Raw genomic sequence first — 18,308 nt, forward strand, 5'->3', positions numbered from 1 at the left:
TATGTATAAAAAGTTGTAGGAACGTCCTCAAATAATACCATGTTAATACATACATATTCAAAAAACACGTAATTAAATTTATTTTTATTAAAATCAATGGCTTAATATAATATATTAAAAAACAATTGAACACGAAAAACACCATTACTGTAACTGGTCTTAATTCGATGCCATATAAAAGTAATCTAATTATTCAAAACAACAAAAATACTTTAGTAAATCTTACAACGTACATGCAATCGATTCGTTGTCAACGAAAAAGTTTTTATTAATTATTTAATCAATTATACTCTCTTTTAGAACTATCATTAGTAAAAATATTTGTTGGCAGTTAAGTATAAGACAACAATGACTGCATGCTTCCACAAGTGTTAAGATGTTTATTTAAAATGTTCTAAAAGTTCAGTCTTACTGATAAAATTGCTAAAAATATAGTGAGCAAAGATGCGGCGGTTTTTGTACTTAAAGAAGTGGAACACACTGCAGAAACCTGGTTTTTGTAGTTTGTTACGTACTGATTTTGAGACTGGGCGCTGTCCAAACCAGGGGTGGAATCCTAAAATTGTTTTTAGACTTATGTTTCTTATAATTGCAGTTAATAACAAATTTGTGCGGAGTTATGTGCTTACAGCATCCATAGTTAATAATCCTTAAGCTATATTAATGTAAAATGCATTTACGGTCTTACCTTAAAGAGTAGATCCCAGGTGGAATTAAACTGATTGAACAACTCGAAAGGTTTCCTACTGTCTTGCCCAAACCACCTTTCAAATTCGAATATGGCGATTGATAAATCCTTTATCTTTGGATTACTATTTTTTACAATGACTTCACTGTTAATAACAACCGTGAGGGCGCAATTTTGATCAACATTAAATCCAGTATATAACGCCAGAGATCCATTCGCACACAAAACTCTAAACTCGTTGGGGTCAACATTGTAATCTGTGAAAAAATTAAAACATAAATTATACACAACAGTAGATGATGAGGAGGAATGGAGGGTTTAGAAGTAAAAATCTAACATTTTAAAAAAATAAAGCATAATTTATGTATAATAAAAATAAGTTAGAAATTGATATAGGTAACTTACTGTTTTTACTAATGACGGCAAATTCTCCGGTAGATTGGAGACACCTTAAGGCACCTTCGTTCCCATAAAACAGATTTGTTGAATCAGTATTACAAGTTGTGGCAGCTAAAAGAACAAACAAATTTCAAAGGTGGAACACCAGGAACGGGTTAAGTTTTACACAAAAGAACTTCACTCTCACATTCATACCGACTTCTTCCTTTTTTCTTCTTTCAAATTTGATGTAGGGACACAAAAAATTCTCAATGCAAAAAGCTTAAAAACTAAATACCTACAATTGATTAATGACTTGTATGCATGTTTAACTTACTTGATCCTTGATTAGCTGGATTCACTTGGCACAATCCACACAATTTTGAATCGTAGCCATTACTGACAGGTCTGCGATCATTGGAGTGGGCACCTGGCATACAAGAATCCCCAACAAAATCCCTCACTACCACTTCCAAGTCACAAGTTGACCTGGGCCGGATTTTATTTGCAAACGCCAACCATTCTACAATATAATTGTAATTATATTATCCATAATTACGAATTATTAGTAGTGTAATATTAGTAACAAGGGAGTAAATTAAAGAATGTGGAGGATTGGCGTAATAGAAAGTTGGGACGGTGAAGCGGTCGCCATTCAATCAATGATGTCTGCAGTTAGCGCTTAAAGAAGTAGAGAAACAAAAAGGGAGAAAAAGTAGGAAGACACAGTTCAACAGGTATTATCATGTAGTCTACATTATGAAATTATATTAACTTAGAAACTACATAACTCAACTATAGTGGTGTGATGAAACATATTTAATATTTGAGAATCAAAACAGTAAATATTTCAACAACATATTTTGTTAATACCTCGACAATTGTTTCGACTAACAAGTATAAATTTTCAAAAGTACATTCACAATACTAGTACTTCTTAGTCGAAACNCGGTGAAGCGGTCGCCATTCAATCAATGATGTCTGCAGTTAGCGCTTAAAGAAGTAGAGAAACAAAAAGGGAGAAAAAGTAGGAAGACACAGTTCAACAGGTTTTATCATGTAGTCTACATTATGAAATTATATAAACTTAGAAACTACATAACCAATTTTTGTAAAAACTGTGTGTAATTTGGTCGAACGTAAATCATAGGGTAGTTCTTGACGTTAATATTTATTATATAGGACAGTAGCTTGTAATTATTTCTAAGTTCCATAAATGTTGTGACATGTAGACAACCGTAGGCAACTTAACATGTAAAGTGAGAAGGAGATTTTCTAGACGTCACATTCTGGATCTTTCAAGAACAAGTCCCGCCTCATAAATCTTATCTATTATAGGCGGAACTTAGGGCCAACTTTGATAAAGGGGGAGTAGGAGGGGGGGTCGAATAAAATGTCGACCTAACCGTTTGGTTTTGGCGGTACCTATAACATTCATTCAAGTTTTAGAACTAATGAGCCACAGTAACGCATGGCCAGGTCGCTAGTTTACAATATATATTAAAAATTTTTATAGTATTCGTGTTGTGTTGTTTGTTTTGAAAGCTAATTGGGCATAGCAAATATAAGAAAGTATATAATTTTTGTAACTGATATTACAATAATGTACACTTTCAAAACTGAACATTAATTCCTTTTAAACTCGTGTTTTATTTTGCACATTACTGGCGACTACTGTAACATCAACATTCTTTGCATCTGCTACTAGCGATCTTCACTGTACTTACCAATTCCTGCATATTCAGGGAAGCATCCCTTTTTATCCTTAAGTCCTTCAATGTTAATATCAGTTGTGTTGCTTTTAACAACGATTAGCACCGTAGTTAAATTTCGTGTTACAGTTTCTGCGAAGGCCAGTGCAGAAAGGCCATTTCTGTAAACAAAAGTATATCGTAATGCATATATAAGTAACCCTCCAAAATAATACATGTTCATCAATTTCCTTTTTGTACTGACATATTTCATAATATAAAAACCTTTACCTTCTTGCCAAATACCCAAAGTTGGTGTCAATATCAACAACGTCGACAACTCCATTGTAAATTTGGCTGATACAACTGAGTTTGTCCGTGGCCTGTACACAATTTACAATTGGTTGGATCCCCCTATTCGCTCCTGCTTGTGCCAACCAGTTGCACTTCTCCTGTTCTGCATTCGATACGGTACACCAATTGACTGTTGTGCCACACTGAACAGCCTCAGTTGCTGTGGAAACATTTCGAAGACCTGGAATTAAATGTACAATATTTTATAGACCCAGTAGCAGTGAGTCCCAAAGAGAAATAAATATGTAAAGGAGTTACAAAAAGCTAAAAATTAAAAGTAAGTATATTATTATGGACAAATCGACGGTGAATTCCAAAGCAATCAAACAATCAACCATCATACACATACCGGTTATAAATAAAGAAAATAAGTTCTGAATTTCATACCAAATTGGAGGTACAATAGTACTAATCAAGTGATAGAAACTCCAAAAATACAATTAACACAAAATAGAAGATTCGAAAATGACAATTAATTATTTTGTACTTACCACTTAAATAGGTCGTTAAATTAACAGGATTGTCAAAGAATTTAATTTTTTTAAATTTCCTATCTTCAGGCATTAAAACGCTAATAAGACTCTCCCGAGAAGTTGGACTAAGAGGGCTACCAGCGCTGTAAGATCCACCTTCAGATATTGAATGAGACTGCAACCAAACCTTCACTTGAGGCAAAAGAGTGTCCTTAATGTCACTAAAATAAGTAAAATAAAATTGGTCTGAGCACGCTTTGGTCGGTGCTAATACGACTAACTTCCCATTAGATAATACAGTTATTATTGATTCCGTAACTTCATTGTTGTGATTAGATTAGAACGTATTTTAATTAAATTGTTTGTAATTAATTCGTTTTTTTTTTATAAAAAAAAAACGGCTTGACCGATTTCGTTCAAATTTCTTTCAGATCTTCATTATGATAATATCTTTCGAAAAAATTTTGGTTGAGGGCGATATCTCAATCCGTTCTTGAGATATCGAAAACGAAAAAAATGCTGACATACGAACGTACGTACATACGTACGTACGTACGTACGTACGTACGTACATACACACATCATCAAAAAAATTGGCTAGCATGCTACTAATATGTTAAAACGTGGAAATATAATGAAAATTCCGATTTCACTTTTCGACCCAATTACAATAACTTCCTAATGGGAAGTTAAAAATCATTACAAGTCATGAAGGAATTTGATAATTAATAGTATGTAAATGAAAATTCAAAATTTAAAACTTGTTTAGATTACAAAAAAAATTATTGGTTTTTGGCATAAAAAATTATAGTATGTACATATGTCTTACTTATTGGCTATTAACAAGTCCCATGGCTGTTTAGACCAAACGCATGGATTATCCAAAGTAGTAACTGTCCCATTTTTACACAAGTATCTGTAATTCTGTGCCTTATCTTTATTATCTGAAATGTTGAAGAAGTTTCGAACACTGTTTAACGAAGATACTGCAACGTCTCCGTTCTTCTGTGTAAGGCAGATCAATGAAGACATGAACAATTGATCAGTGAATGGTGCACAATTATCTGAACACAATTCGCACAAGGATGGATAACTTTCCTCTAAAAGAAATAACAAATAAAAAAATATATGTACAAGGATCTACTATACTATTACTACTACTACTACTTTCTATTGAAATATTATTTGTATCAAAAATTCATATATTCTACGAGTAAGTTATTGACAACTCTATGACTGCAAATATTTTTGTTTTAAAAAGCACCAAATAATATAGAAACAGGGAAACTTTGATACAAGGTATACCCAACATTGCTTAGAACAACCTCCCATATCTATCATTGACAATCAGTCACCTTTAAAAATTATTTTAAAATATGCACGGTGTAAATTCATACAATTTTTTATGAGCCTCTAGATAACGGTGCCGTTTTCTTAGTTGTCTAGCCATTTTTTTAAACTAGCTGCGAGCCAACATATTTACATTATAAAAAACAGTTTTAATGGAAAAAACTTACTGAGTTGTTGATTGAAGCTTACATCTTCTGTAAGGGGTCCAGGTCTACAAGAAGGTCCAAAGAAGTCAGCAAGGGTTTTAACGTGTTTCTCCACGAGGGTTGATGTAGTTGTTTCAGCATTACACAGATTTAAGGAAGTCGAATTAAATAATTGCAATTCAAACTCTTTCAAAAGAAAATCAGTCACCTCCAAGTCGTATTTAAATCCGGGATGACAGTACCTAGCACCACTTAGACCAGAAAACCCACCAGAATAAGTAGATTTCACCAGAACCACTGTTTGAAACACTGAATCATCTGAAACGTAACAAAAATTTATTAAAAATGGTATTTATTATATTGCTTAGTGTATTTATTACCCAAATAGGGTTCTGATCTGTATTCACCCAAAACTACAACATTTTGTAGAAAGGGGTTTGCTAAAAGTGCTTCTTCTGCTGTTACACTCCCAAAAGAACTAGCCCCCGAGTTGACATTTATTAAACAATCGACGCTGAAATTATTAGTAAAAATATTATTTAAGTTAACTTTTGTTCATATATAATCATAATTCATAATCTTCATATATAAAATTTAATGAGGAACATTGTTAGAATGATGACTTTCCCGCCGAAGTCACCGTTTACATGATAAATGGGGAAAAACACCCTCAAGAACATGTTGGGGCTGTATTTTCGCCACTTTAGAACTGTTCCATTCACTTTTTTAGCCTCTATTGGAAATCCCATTAAGAGATTATAGCCAAGTTTCAAAAGTATACAATTTTCTTTTACTAATCGGAAATTTGACTGCACTACATGTACTTAGTTATTATTTATTATAACTTACCTGTGAAAATTCTTTTTGCATTCAATTTCGTTTGTGCGGTCTAGTTGCTGACATTCATTGTATGTGCCAAATTTGGCACAAACTTTAACTGAAAAGATAAAAAATTTTCAAATGAAAAATATCGAAAAGTTCTAACATTAAATTAAAATGTAGCAAGATAATAAAAGTCAATTATTTAATTAAAAACTATATTGATTTCACTATTTACCCACATTTACTTAAATCCCTATTTTCCAATAATAAACTTTTACTAAGTACTTACATTTATTAGATAGTTGTGCATTTGCTCTCCGCCCTACGTAAAGCAATATAACCATTGCAATCGAAAATGTCCACTTCTTCATTTTGAAAACCTTTAACAAGTCAAATACAAAATTTTACTATCTTTAATGATCAACAGACCATTGATTAAAAAATATATAAGACAATTTTGGATGGATCAGACCAGTGAATTAAATAAAAATTATTTAATTTTTCTAAATATCTTCATATAAGTAGTAATAATACGAATAATAAGATTAATATTAGTTTATTAATTATTATTATTTAAAATCAATTCAATTCAATTTTGAAGAACTTTATGGTTTATATAAAAACCTTATAAAAATATAGTAATTTATCAATAATGATAACAAATACAAATTATCAGTGAATTATTTATCAGCCATAATTGAAATATCAGAACTTAAAAATAGATACTGCTTCGGTCTCACATGAAGGCAAAAATTACAAATAAAATGCAGCATGCTTATCACCGATTAAATTTCAGTTGCAATTATTTCTTTGTAATGTATTATGTACATATACTGTACGTTATGTCCTCCACATATTAATTAAATATTATCTTCATGTACGGTATTTGGAACGTAATTCTAGAAATTGTTTAAAGAAACTTTAATTTGACTTTTCATTCTCACAATCAAATAAAAAGTGACCCAGTTTTAATCTAGATATAGATCGAATAATCAAATCAACAAAATCAAACACGCAGATTGTAATTTTATACCCTTTTTTTGGAATATAAGTGACTGACAGGATTACATGCAAAAAACACCCTTACTACAAGCAGACCCCACTTTTCCATTTGTTTATTTTGAAGAAATAAACCAATAATTATTGAATGGAATATCTACTCACAAACTTACATAATAGCTAAATGTAGATGATTCTTCAAACATTACATACGAGTATATCATAATGCTAAGTGAAATTGTAAACAAAACTTGGTATTTTCAACAAAAAAAAATGGAACAATTGAATTCGTACAAGGACATTAATCTTCGATTTAGTTGATTTTTTCGTTTGAAAACTCTAAATACAAAATGTTGAGACAAAATTGGAAAAAATTGCTGGAATCTACTACGAAGACGTTAAAGAGAAAGAGTTAGAAATAAAATGTGTGTGCATTTAGCAGAAAACTTGAAAACTGCCCGTAGTGAAAATTTATCATTTTTTGAAGAAAAAAAAGATACACTTCCAAATGTAGAAATTTTTAATTTCTTTCTAGGCATGTTGATAACAGTGAGAAACGGTCGTTCTCCAAATTAAAAAAAATCAAAATAGAATGTGATATGCTCAATGACAAACTTTGAACATGAGATTGACGATTTTGCTTATCTCAAAACTAAAAGGGTATCTACTACTAACCAATTATCTTTTCATTAATTGTGACTGTAAAGAAATAAAAATAATTGTTAAATACATTTTAATTTACTTATCCACTGTATTTGATTGTATCAACAAAATAGTCTACTGTCAATGCCATAGGCGTCCTGTAATTCCTATGTGCCCAGGGCCTCAAATAGGTTAAAGGCGGCCCTGACTATAAGTATCTATTTAAATAAACTAATTATAGGGGTTTTTCAAAAATAAAAATTATTTCCAAAGTACACTTACGTATGTATGCATCTATACATTTAGTTTACTTACACTGAATATTCAGTGTAATGTTTTATTAAAGAAAAATTTCTATTATATTTTTCATCTAATAAATTAAAAAGTTCTTAATGTGTTACTTTTTTTAGCTGAATCACAAAACGTGTGACTATCAATTAATACAAAATCATTCCAAAAATTGCGCTTCGCGAATTTCCAACAAAGCCTTTCTATTAACTAGTATACACTATAAATAATATAATAAAATATAGTAGAATACCTGAAAAACCTGAACATTTTGCAAATAGGAAGAGGTTTGTTTTTTTGAAGAAATTAATGACCAACGGACACTTTGAAGAAGAGAACAAAACACATTCTAATAACACTTCTAAAAGGAAGATACGAGATACCGCAGATGTCCTTCCTGTACACGGCTATACCATAATGAAAAAGACTTATCTGATAATTTATACGAGGAATGTACACATATTTGTAGTACGTCTTAAAGTGGAAATTTAAAAATATTCATTAAAATATAAAAATGAAATATAAATTTGTTGTATTATGTAGATATGATCAAATAAAAAGAATGTCACAATTTTGTCGCATTTATATCTCAAACACTCCACCCTACTTGTGAAATGTTAAAAATATGAAACAAAATGCTCAAATGGTGTTCAATTATCTTTAATTTTAAATTAAATTGTTTTCGTTTTATAGATACTAAATTCTCTTTTATAATATACATATAACACGTATGTATGTAAGTATTACTTTGAGATAATTTTGATTTTATCAAATTGATAAGGTGTGCATATAATACCAAATTAATTATTAGCATTTTTCCTTTTGAATTTAAGAGTTAAAAAATTAGATAAGAACATCAATAGCTAGTGTTTAAAATACTTTTCGGAAATTTGCAAAGTGGGTTGCCTAACTTCGTTTTCAATTTCTTATTAACTTCGATATTCCAAAAATCTTATTATATTATATTGAAGTACACTAACTAATTTTTTTATTACATAATACATAGTACCTTCAATAACATTATAAACTTATTTTCATTCTGTATATTCTGAAGGTTTTGTAAATCAAAGCAACTATCGCAGTTTCTTTAACAGACCCTGTATAAGAAAATAGTAATAAATAATAATGTATTTATTTCAATCAAAATTGCGTGCTCTGGCGGTTAGGTCTTATCAATTTACAATGACATATTGATATGCGAGAAAAGGGAAATACTTTATGCATTTACTTAGGTACGTATTTTTTGTATTACATTTCGTACTTATCCGTTTTATTTCACGAAAGTACAATTTCCAATGTGTAACTAATATTATTTTATTAAGTAAGGATGACATCATCACTTAAAGTTTGTTTTGTACCTTACGAAATAAATCTACAAATTCCATCTCATTACGCTGAACAAGAATATACATATACAGGGTGTCTCACGGTGACCACCCATGAGAATATTTCGAAAACTACTTCGATTTAAAATTCGAAGATTTGTACAATGCCGTTATTGGATATGATATCCTCTATTAAAATAACGGCATCTGTCTAGCACTTCCGATTACACCGGAAGTTGACATCATCATCATATCATCATAAGATCGTCAGTCCTATCAATCTCTACCCCTTCTAACCCATGTTTCTGCCTCTAATATGTCTCTGACTAGATCTTATCCTATTCCTTCTAATACCTCTTCATTTCTAACCTTCTCTATCCACGGTATCCTCATCATTCGTCTGTAAGACCACATTTCGAACGCTTCTAACCTTCTCTTTTCCGCCGCGCCCACTGTCCATGTTTCGCACCCATACAGCGCCGTGCTCCAAACATACACCTCTAACAACCTTTTTCGAATTTCTAAATTAATCGTTCGCGAGCATAGAAGTAACTTCGTTATTTTAAATGGTATCATTAAAAATAGTAAAATTATGTATATAATGACAGTTTTGAATTCTATTTACGATTTTAGGTAGACTTTTCTACGTCTAAAATTTACCGTTTTTGGGACATTTATAAAAAATTAACAGAATAATATAAGTTGGACCAACAATATTTTCAGAAGAGGTAGCTGATAGCTATACCCTCAAGGGTAAATTACGTACAGGGTGTTAGATATTTAGTGGTGGATTTGTTTAACTTCAAACAATCGTAAGTCGGTTTTTTTAATGGAACACCCTGTATGTATTTTCTTAGCCTTTATTCTCTTTCAATATACCCTTATATACCCATCTCCTCTAATTTTCAAATAATTTATTGTTCATTTGTATGTATTTTTGTAATAAAATAGAGATTTGTATAAAGTGGACATTCCATGATGAATTGGCATAATCTGTGTATAATTGTGATGCAATAAAATGCAAAAACGATCATAACAAACCGAAAATGTTTCGGCAGCATGTAACACACTTGTTTACATTCCAAAAATAAAATTTTATTATAAAAACAGCACAAACGGTTCAATAATGTTTCATCAGATAAATACGTTCAAACCAAACAGAACTGCTAGAAATTTGATTCAATGAATTCAATGCAATACTCAAAATTTATATTCCATTGTCACAACCTAACAAAAACAAAACTATTCTTTAAATAATGTACGTACATTAATTTATATTATAGCATATGTGTTATTGGAAATGTTTCAAAAAATAATTAACTTGATAAAGAGCAATTTTTTTATGATTTCTAGACATACGCTACGCAAAATAGGTAGGTACTTGGCAAAAAAATAAGGAATATAATTTACCATACTATTAAATATGAGCAAGATTGAGATGATTCAATCCATGATATTATTCCAAATTTTAATTAAACTGATCTTTTTTAAAATAAAATCACGGTTAATTTAAGAAAATGAAGTTTGTTGGACACTTAAAAATATATTTAATCATAAAAAAGTAAAACCTGAAATCATTTTTATGTTAATATTTATTGTTTACTAGTGACCCGCCCCAGCTTCGCACGGGTGCAATGCTGATACTAAATATATTTTTGTTTTGTTTAGATTATTATCGAAAAGGGGAAATCTTCAAAAGATACCCCCTGAACATACTAAATATACTACAGAATGTCTTTATATACAACATTCACAGTTTTTTTGTCATTAGACAATACAAACCGGCCTCCCGGCCGGTACCGCCGCAACCGCTATGTCCCTGCATTTTAAATCTGTAATATCTTCGAAAATATTCATTTAAATTACATGCTGTAAAGGGCCATATTGATCTATATTAAATGCACAATGTATTTAAGGTACTTAATTGGATAAGAATTAATGCTGTATTGCCTACAATCGCTTCGTAAATAAGTCATTATTTCTCATAAAAAGTAAAGGATAAAAATGGTTATTGTGGGTTATCCCTAAGAGATAGACATATACCATCCCGGACTTTTTTGTAGACCCTTTTACGATGTACAATACTGTAGTACATTATTTTGATCTATCTCGTAGGGTTCAGCCAGCGTTTGCACTGTAAGCGCAAAAAATGTGTTTATTTACGACATCACATTAGAAACCTCTAAAATTATCAGTGTTTCCCTACTATATCATGCATGTATTATACATATAAACCTTTCTCTTGATTTGTTTAATCACTTTCTTTGTGTTTAAAATTGTTCGAAAAATTAAATTTAAAGAAATTATTTGTAAGTAGGTATGCAACACATCGTACACTTCAGCATAAGAAATTGCTAATACTAACACGTATACTACTTTGCCCTGTGCCGACAGCACTCATAATTTCTTTTTTTTATAAGACAAGTTCTCCCCCCTTCCAGCCACTGTGAGCTCGAAACTGTTAGCGCCATTGCTTCAAGTGATCGAAATTCACTTTTGAACAATGTTTGTTTTATGTGGTCGTCAATGATTTTTGATACGATTTTGAACGACGCAAGCAAAACCGCGGGGAAAACCTAGTAAATGATGAAAAAATCATCGATTTATATAATTGTTGAGTATGATAAATAGAACACGCCTGTATGTTTGTAATTATATTATATCACAATAATGAATAAGAAAACGAAACTCCAAATGATAAAATTTATCAGGATAATTTTTAATAAGACGACAGTATCTCATACGACACGTCACGCTAGTAATGTAATAAATGTTTATCGAAAGTAGGTACCTATTTTTAACAGTTACTGCTACAAAATAAACAAAAAAAAAATGGCTGTGACTTGACTCGAGAATCTTTAATTTCATTTTTAATTACGAAACATTAAAAAAAATGTATTTTTAAAAAAATTGCAATAGTGTAAGCAGGACAAATTGGTAACCGCTAACAACACTGGACCCCAAAAAAGGGGCATTTATTGGGTTGATCACTACTGCGTTATTTTTTCCCTATAATATAAACCAATCAATCAATCAATCAAAGCCAAGCCGCGGAACATTTTCGACCCGCGAAATTCATCACAGTTTCACAAAATATATTTTATAATGGTCAAAGTAATGAAAATTAATATATTAAAAAACAATTGAACACGAAAAACACCATTACTGTAACTGGTCTTAATTCGATGCCATATAAAAGTAATCTAATTATTCAAAACAACAAAAATACTTTAGTAAATCTTACAACGTACATGCAATCGATTCGTTGTCAACGAAAAAGTTTTTATTAATTATTTAATCAATTATACTCTCTTTTAGAACTATCATTAGTAAAAATATTTGTTGGCAGTTAAGTATAAGACAACAATGACTGCATGCTTCCACAAGTGTTAAGATGTTTATTTAAAATGTTCTAAAAGTTCAGTCTTACTGATAAAATTGCTAAAAATATAGTGAGCAAAGATGCGGCGGTTTTTGTACTTAAAGAAGTGGAACACACTGCAGAAACCTGGTTTTTGTAGTTTGTTACGTACTGATTTTGAGACTGAGCGCTGTCCAAACCAGGGGTGGAATCCTAAAATTGTTTTTAGACTTATTTATGATTCTTATAATTGCAGTTAATAACAAATTTTAAATAGTTAATAATCCTTAAGCTATATTAATGTAAAATGCATTTACGATCTTACCTTAAAGAGTAGATCCCAAGTGGAATTAAACTGATTGAANTTACTTCTATGTAATCATATCAATAAAATATAATCCATTAGGTTCTAATATTTTTTTATGTAAATGCCATTTCAAAAAAATCTATATATGCCTTTTTATCGAAATTTAAATTGAAAACCGAACCTTTATGTATATATCTTAACAAAAACAAAAAAAAATTGCAAGATTCGTTAATTTTTTAAGTGCGCTTTAGGGGTGGTAGACGTTTTAGCAACTTAAAAATTAAGAAATATTTTAGAAAAAAACATTATAGCTTAAATATCCATATCGAATATCAAACAGTGTGAAAAACACCAAAAAACTAAAAAGAAAATAAGCTACCCTAACTTAAATAACAATACACATACAGAAAAAAACATACAAATTGAAAAAAAGTAACGTAACAACCTTAATGATCGGTTGAGTAATTAAGACGTCAAAAACCGACAAACAAACAAACTCGCATTCACATTTATAAATATTACATTACTTAGGATAATTAGGATTAGGATATGCGGTTTGCGAAATCATGATTTATTTCCAAGGTGGCCCGCAAGATCATTTGGGTTCGTCATTATTCTAAACAATACTAGCGAAAAGTAACAGGACCGAACTAAGGGGCTATAAAGGTTATAAATAACCTTATATGAAAATCCTGTTTTTACTACTGGAGGTATAAAAATGAGTTATTCTGGTACATCATAAAAAAATGGCCAAAATTAATAGTTTTTTTTAAAACCGATCTAATCATAAGCAATATTTTTAGATCTGCATATTACGTTTTTATTTTAGAAAATAGATGCAGAGAACAGAGTTCACATTCCTAGTTTCTATTGAACCTCCACTATTAAAAGCATTAATTAAGTAGATTAGATACAATATAGTTTTTTAAAAAATGGCAATCTTGTTCAAAATTCAAAAATATACATAAAATATCACAGTTCGGTATACTTAACATAATTCTCAAAAGAGAACATTTAAATTGATTTGTCATCTTATGAATAACGACGATCAAAAGATATCAGTAGCGGTTTAAAACTAATTTCAGTAGAAGATTCTATCACAAATTATTTTATATTAATGCAACATGTAGGTACCTGATATTCTATAATTTATTTTTTAATAGCAAAAATTGTTTATTTTATAACATGAACTTTAAAACTTACCAAAAGTAAAATACAGACGGGAACTATGCAGTACACTAAATGATCAACCTAATTCAACAGTTACAAATGGTTTTTCATCGATACCAGTAAAAGGTGGAGTATTGACGCCTATAAGCTCCTAATCTTTCCGTTATCTGTTTGATAACAAATTTTCAGAATAGTGGACTTATTCACAACTGTTGCTAATATCGATATTGGGCACCTTATATCTATCTAAATTAAACAAACTAGCAGTTTCAAGAAATAAATTCTCGTTGAAAAATCGCTTTGAATTTTCCTGTTACGTCACAAAAATGTTATTATTAATATTACTTTACCCACACACATCACTTCTATGTAATCATATCAATAAAATATAATCCATTAGGTTCTAATATTTTTTTATGTAAATGCCATTTCAAAAAAATCTATATATGCCTTTTTATCGAAATTTAAATTGAAAACCGAACCTTTATGTATATATCTTAACAAAAACAAAAAAAAATTGCAAGATTCGTTAATTTTTTAAGTGCGCTTTAGGGGTGGTAGACGTTTTAGCAACTTAAAAATTAAGAAATATTTTAGAAAAAAACATTATAGCTTAAATATCCATATCGAATATCAAACAGTGTGAAAAACACCAAAAAACTAAAAAGAAAATAAGCTACCCTAACTTAAATAACAATACACATACAGAAAAAAACATACAAATTGAAAAAAAGTAACGTAACAACCTAGCGAAACTTAACACATTATTTAAAAAGCAATGGGATGCAATAATACTGGCAAATGTCTTTTATACGACCCCTATACACTCTATTGGGAACTGACCATTTGATCACGACTTCTAGTGGTTAAAATTCTAACTAAGATTTTAATGCATTGCATAAAATTAAATAAAAACAAAGAATTATTATAGAATTACAAGGGAAATTATGAGTTTGTCTACTTCCTATCCTGAAACAATACTGGTTGCCCTACTTTTAGAAATCAGACTCACAAAGGTACCTATAAATTATTTATTTAAAAATGATTTAAAGCATCATCCTCCGATTCTTTTATGTAGTCTTTACAATTGAGCAATTTCCAAAAAAAAAATATTTTCGAAAAAGCGATGATACGGATGTTTCACCAAAAATATATATGTTTTTTCTTCAAAAATCTTTAATATTTATAGTTCTAATATGTCCCACATCCCACCCTATAGGTATAGTACAGTACATTATGAAGTAAGTCGCATTATGATATTTTAATGTACATATTTAATTGTAACTTATCTATAGGTAATTAGGCAAATTACGTTTTCATCTATTTAATTTAACGTGTACAATAAGAACTGCGGAGTGAATTCTTTCAATAACTAATACTGTACCTATTCTTAATTTACTTTAGACTTTTTTCACACAATATCGTAACTCCAATTTCTTAGTTTGTAAAATGTAAGGTACTTATGATACCCTTGTAGATAAGTTGGTTGCGTATTTCTATTTTTTTTGTCGGATCAAAACCCAACCGCAAACCTCTGGCGCCGTAAGTACCTTTAGTATTTCGTCCATTAGATTTGGCAACCTGTACCTTCCTCTGCGTGAACGGACTATAACTATAATACTTTTTACCGAAAACTCATTAATCCCTGAATGAATACCTAAGTAAACTAGTTAATTTCATTGTTTTGGATAAGACTGACAATGAAATGTGAAGTACTAACACTACTCAGTCAGTTTAGTAAAAGATGAAAACTATTCATTCAAATGCCGGGTTAATAATAGTTCATTTAAAACACTATTAGTTGTCGATATATAAAACTTAAAAACTCAAAAATTAAATAAAATCACCTACCTACTTCAACACAATAATTTTTACTGCATCATAAAAAAACAAAAGCATGTTACCAATTTCAATACTATTTCAAAAAGTTTAACTAACCTCAAATCCAACGCAAACTAAATAAATAGCGCAAAACCAACAACTTGTTAATTTGTACCACAATACAAACAGTAAACTAAAATTATAAATATAAAACAATCACTTTGTCCTATGGATGAGTTTCAAATTAAATAAAAGACGCACCACAGAACAAAACAACGGATGAATCACAACTGTGCTGCTTTACCTTTCTATCATCGAAGCTATCATCTAACGAAGAAACAGGTAACAACATGCAACAGGTTTTTTATTATTTTTAGAAAATGATAGAGACACTATCGTATCAGTTGCACAATACGCATACTCTGTAGTCTATTTTAATTTGTCTAATGATATTTGTACAAATTGGCATACCTTCAGTTAATGGCAATTTACATATTCAGTACTGATAATTTTTTTTTATAAATATACCATTATCATTATGTACATGAATACATACAATACGCACAAGAAGGCAACACACAAAACACACGCGTTATGATGAAAGAATATTATACAGTACTGCTCAAAAATAAGACTAGTAAAATAAAAAATTTAAATAGTAAAGAAAACGCTATTTTTTCAATTAAATGGAGGATTGTTCATGGACTTTTTATACGCAGAATTCTACTAATTAAAACCTACTAAAATACAAGTGGTTATCTTTATATGTAAGAATATTTAAAGTTATTTTCGTCTAAAATTGAAGCTATTAAGTTAACTGAGCAGTTTTATTTTTTTTTTAATATAATTTACCGTTACATTCTCTATTAATTTCGAGAAAGAATTTGAAAGCCAAAACCTCTAACAAAATTTCTTAGAGAAAATCAAAACCTGAATATTTTTGTAGCTGAAAAAAAGAAGTGGTCCATTTACCCTGCGAAAATCTATCTCAGCCGATAGCAATGTAAGTACAAGCAAGTTGTCATACCTTAAACCTTAAGGTATTCTAAATCAATCTAATTCCGCACTTCAGATTTCCAAATACAAGGTAATCAGACATATAAAACTTACAACTTATCCAGTTATTCTGATTTTTTTTCCTTTTGTCAAAAACTACAGAAAATTACCACAATAAAACTACAATCGTCTAAAAAGAACTGTTTTATTTACAGTGTGTTCTCGTGTTTTGTGTCGAGAGTATGGGAATTTGTAAATATTTCAAACAATCGATTCAACTAGCGTTTTGTTTAATACAAATTATAAAATCTTTTTTACAACGCAAAAAAGAAAATCGCAAAATACTCTCCTACATTCACATACATCATCTTTTTCTTCCTCGAATCATACGTTATCATTACTATTATTATTTGTCTCGTTCTTCAACGAACGCCATTTTTACGGTGGAGGATGGGTGGCCGATTTAGTTTAACGTCGAACACAACATTACAAAATTAAATTACCAACTAGTAAGGACGATAGGATAATGTACAGTACAAAAAAATTAGACTAAAACATACAGCCGTTTTCGAGATCAAAAACCGCCAGACAGGCAAAGCAACCGACTAATGTCGATCAAAACCGAAGTTACATTATAGTAAGAACATAGAGAAATAACGTAAACATTCGGCCATACCCTCGACTATTCGAACCTTACAAGCTTTCGATCGAATCAATTAATTCAGAGATTACTCGGATGTTTTGTTTTCGAATCCTTGACGAGTAACAACTTTCCAGTCGATTAGAACCGAAACGTACATCGCGAATTACCAAATGTATTCGTAACTATTCGGACACTTTGCGAGCCGGCGCGTTTTAAATATCGAAAACGCTAAGACACACAGAGCGGGAGCCAGGAGTCACAATCGCTCCCACGTGTCAATATTCGCCCTATTACTACCGACTACACGCTTACGCATCCTTATATACACGCATTCTTGTATGCGTAACAACAATTAAGAAAAGTATTAAATAGTGGGAGATCGAAGGTTGGGGGAAGAAACAGTATGGGCGGGCCTATAATATAACTTCAACTTATTTACAAGCAGAAGAACAGAAAAACAAAGAGCACTTTACATCTGAATACATACGATAATTTACAAAAAAAAAAAATAATAAACCGCAATTTAAGTATTCGGATGAAAAAGACGGATGGGGAAGGTCCGTTGGTTGATTGGTCGATCGATCGGAGGTCGTAAACGTAGTTTTTCTTTACTAAATATTCAACGACAATAGTAATAATAATAATAACAATTTACTGTTTTGCCGTACGTACAATATAATACACATTAACATTAGCATTGATTTTCTTTGATATTGTAGTTTGATGTAGTAGCGAATAGTAGCAATAATCATAATCATAGTAATAATAATATAGTCCGTCGTTATTATTCTCTATCAGTTTTTTCTTTTCTTTTTTACCATTAATATTATTTTATATTATTATTAATTAATAAT

General features: G+C 30.4%; 1 protein-coding gene and 1 long non-coding RNA gene across 4 annotated transcripts; both read right to left on the reverse strand.

Moving 5' to 3' along the window:
- Nucleotides 1-63: 63 nt before the first annotated feature.
- On the reverse strand, nucleotides 64-16,234 carry LOC108736358 (transferrin). 3 transcript variants are annotated; one of them, XM_018468756.2, is made up of 13 exons: nucleotides 16,120-16,234; nucleotides 6,192-6,282; nucleotides 5,930-6,017; nucleotides 5,461-5,594; nucleotides 5,102-5,398; nucleotides 4,414-4,684; nucleotides 3,603-3,805; nucleotides 3,049-3,292; nucleotides 2,794-2,939; nucleotides 1,404-1,589; nucleotides 1,094-1,198; nucleotides 689-945; nucleotides 64-556 (listed from the first exon to the last, which is right to left on the reverse strand). In XM_018468756.2, exons 1-13 carry the CDS (start codon nucleotides 16,165-16,167, stop codon nucleotides 395-397), a joined length of 2,232 nt encoding a protein of 743 aa, XP_018324258.1. In that variant the 5' UTR covers nucleotides 16,168-16,234; the 3' UTR covers nucleotides 64-394. The 3 variants fall into 3 exon arrangements, with proteins under 3 accessions (XP_018324258.1, XP_018324259.1, XP_025829855.1); XM_018468757.2 differs by lacking the exon at nucleotides 16,120-16,234 and adding an exon at nucleotides 15,933-16,106; XM_025974070.1 differs by lacking the exon at nucleotides 16,120-16,234 and adding an exon at nucleotides 14,028-14,127.
- LOC112904319 lies at nucleotides 12,527-12,881 on the reverse strand. The gene is made up of 2 exons (XR_003231011.1): nucleotides 12,843-12,881; nucleotides 12,527-12,730 (listed from the first exon to the last, which is right to left on the reverse strand). It is a non-coding gene; the product is annotated as an uncharacterized LOC112904319 (long non-coding RNA).
- Nucleotides 16,235-18,308: the final 2,074 nt, after the last annotated feature.

This window comes from Agrilus planipennis, unplaced genomic scaffold (assembly GCF_000699045.2).
Source record: "Agrilus planipennis isolate EAB-ADULT unplaced genomic scaffold, Apla_2.0 scaffold64, whole genome shotgun sequence".
In the NCBI taxonomy this organism is placed as follows: domain Eukaryota; kingdom Metazoa; phylum Arthropoda; class Insecta; order Coleoptera; family Buprestidae; genus Agrilus; species Agrilus planipennis.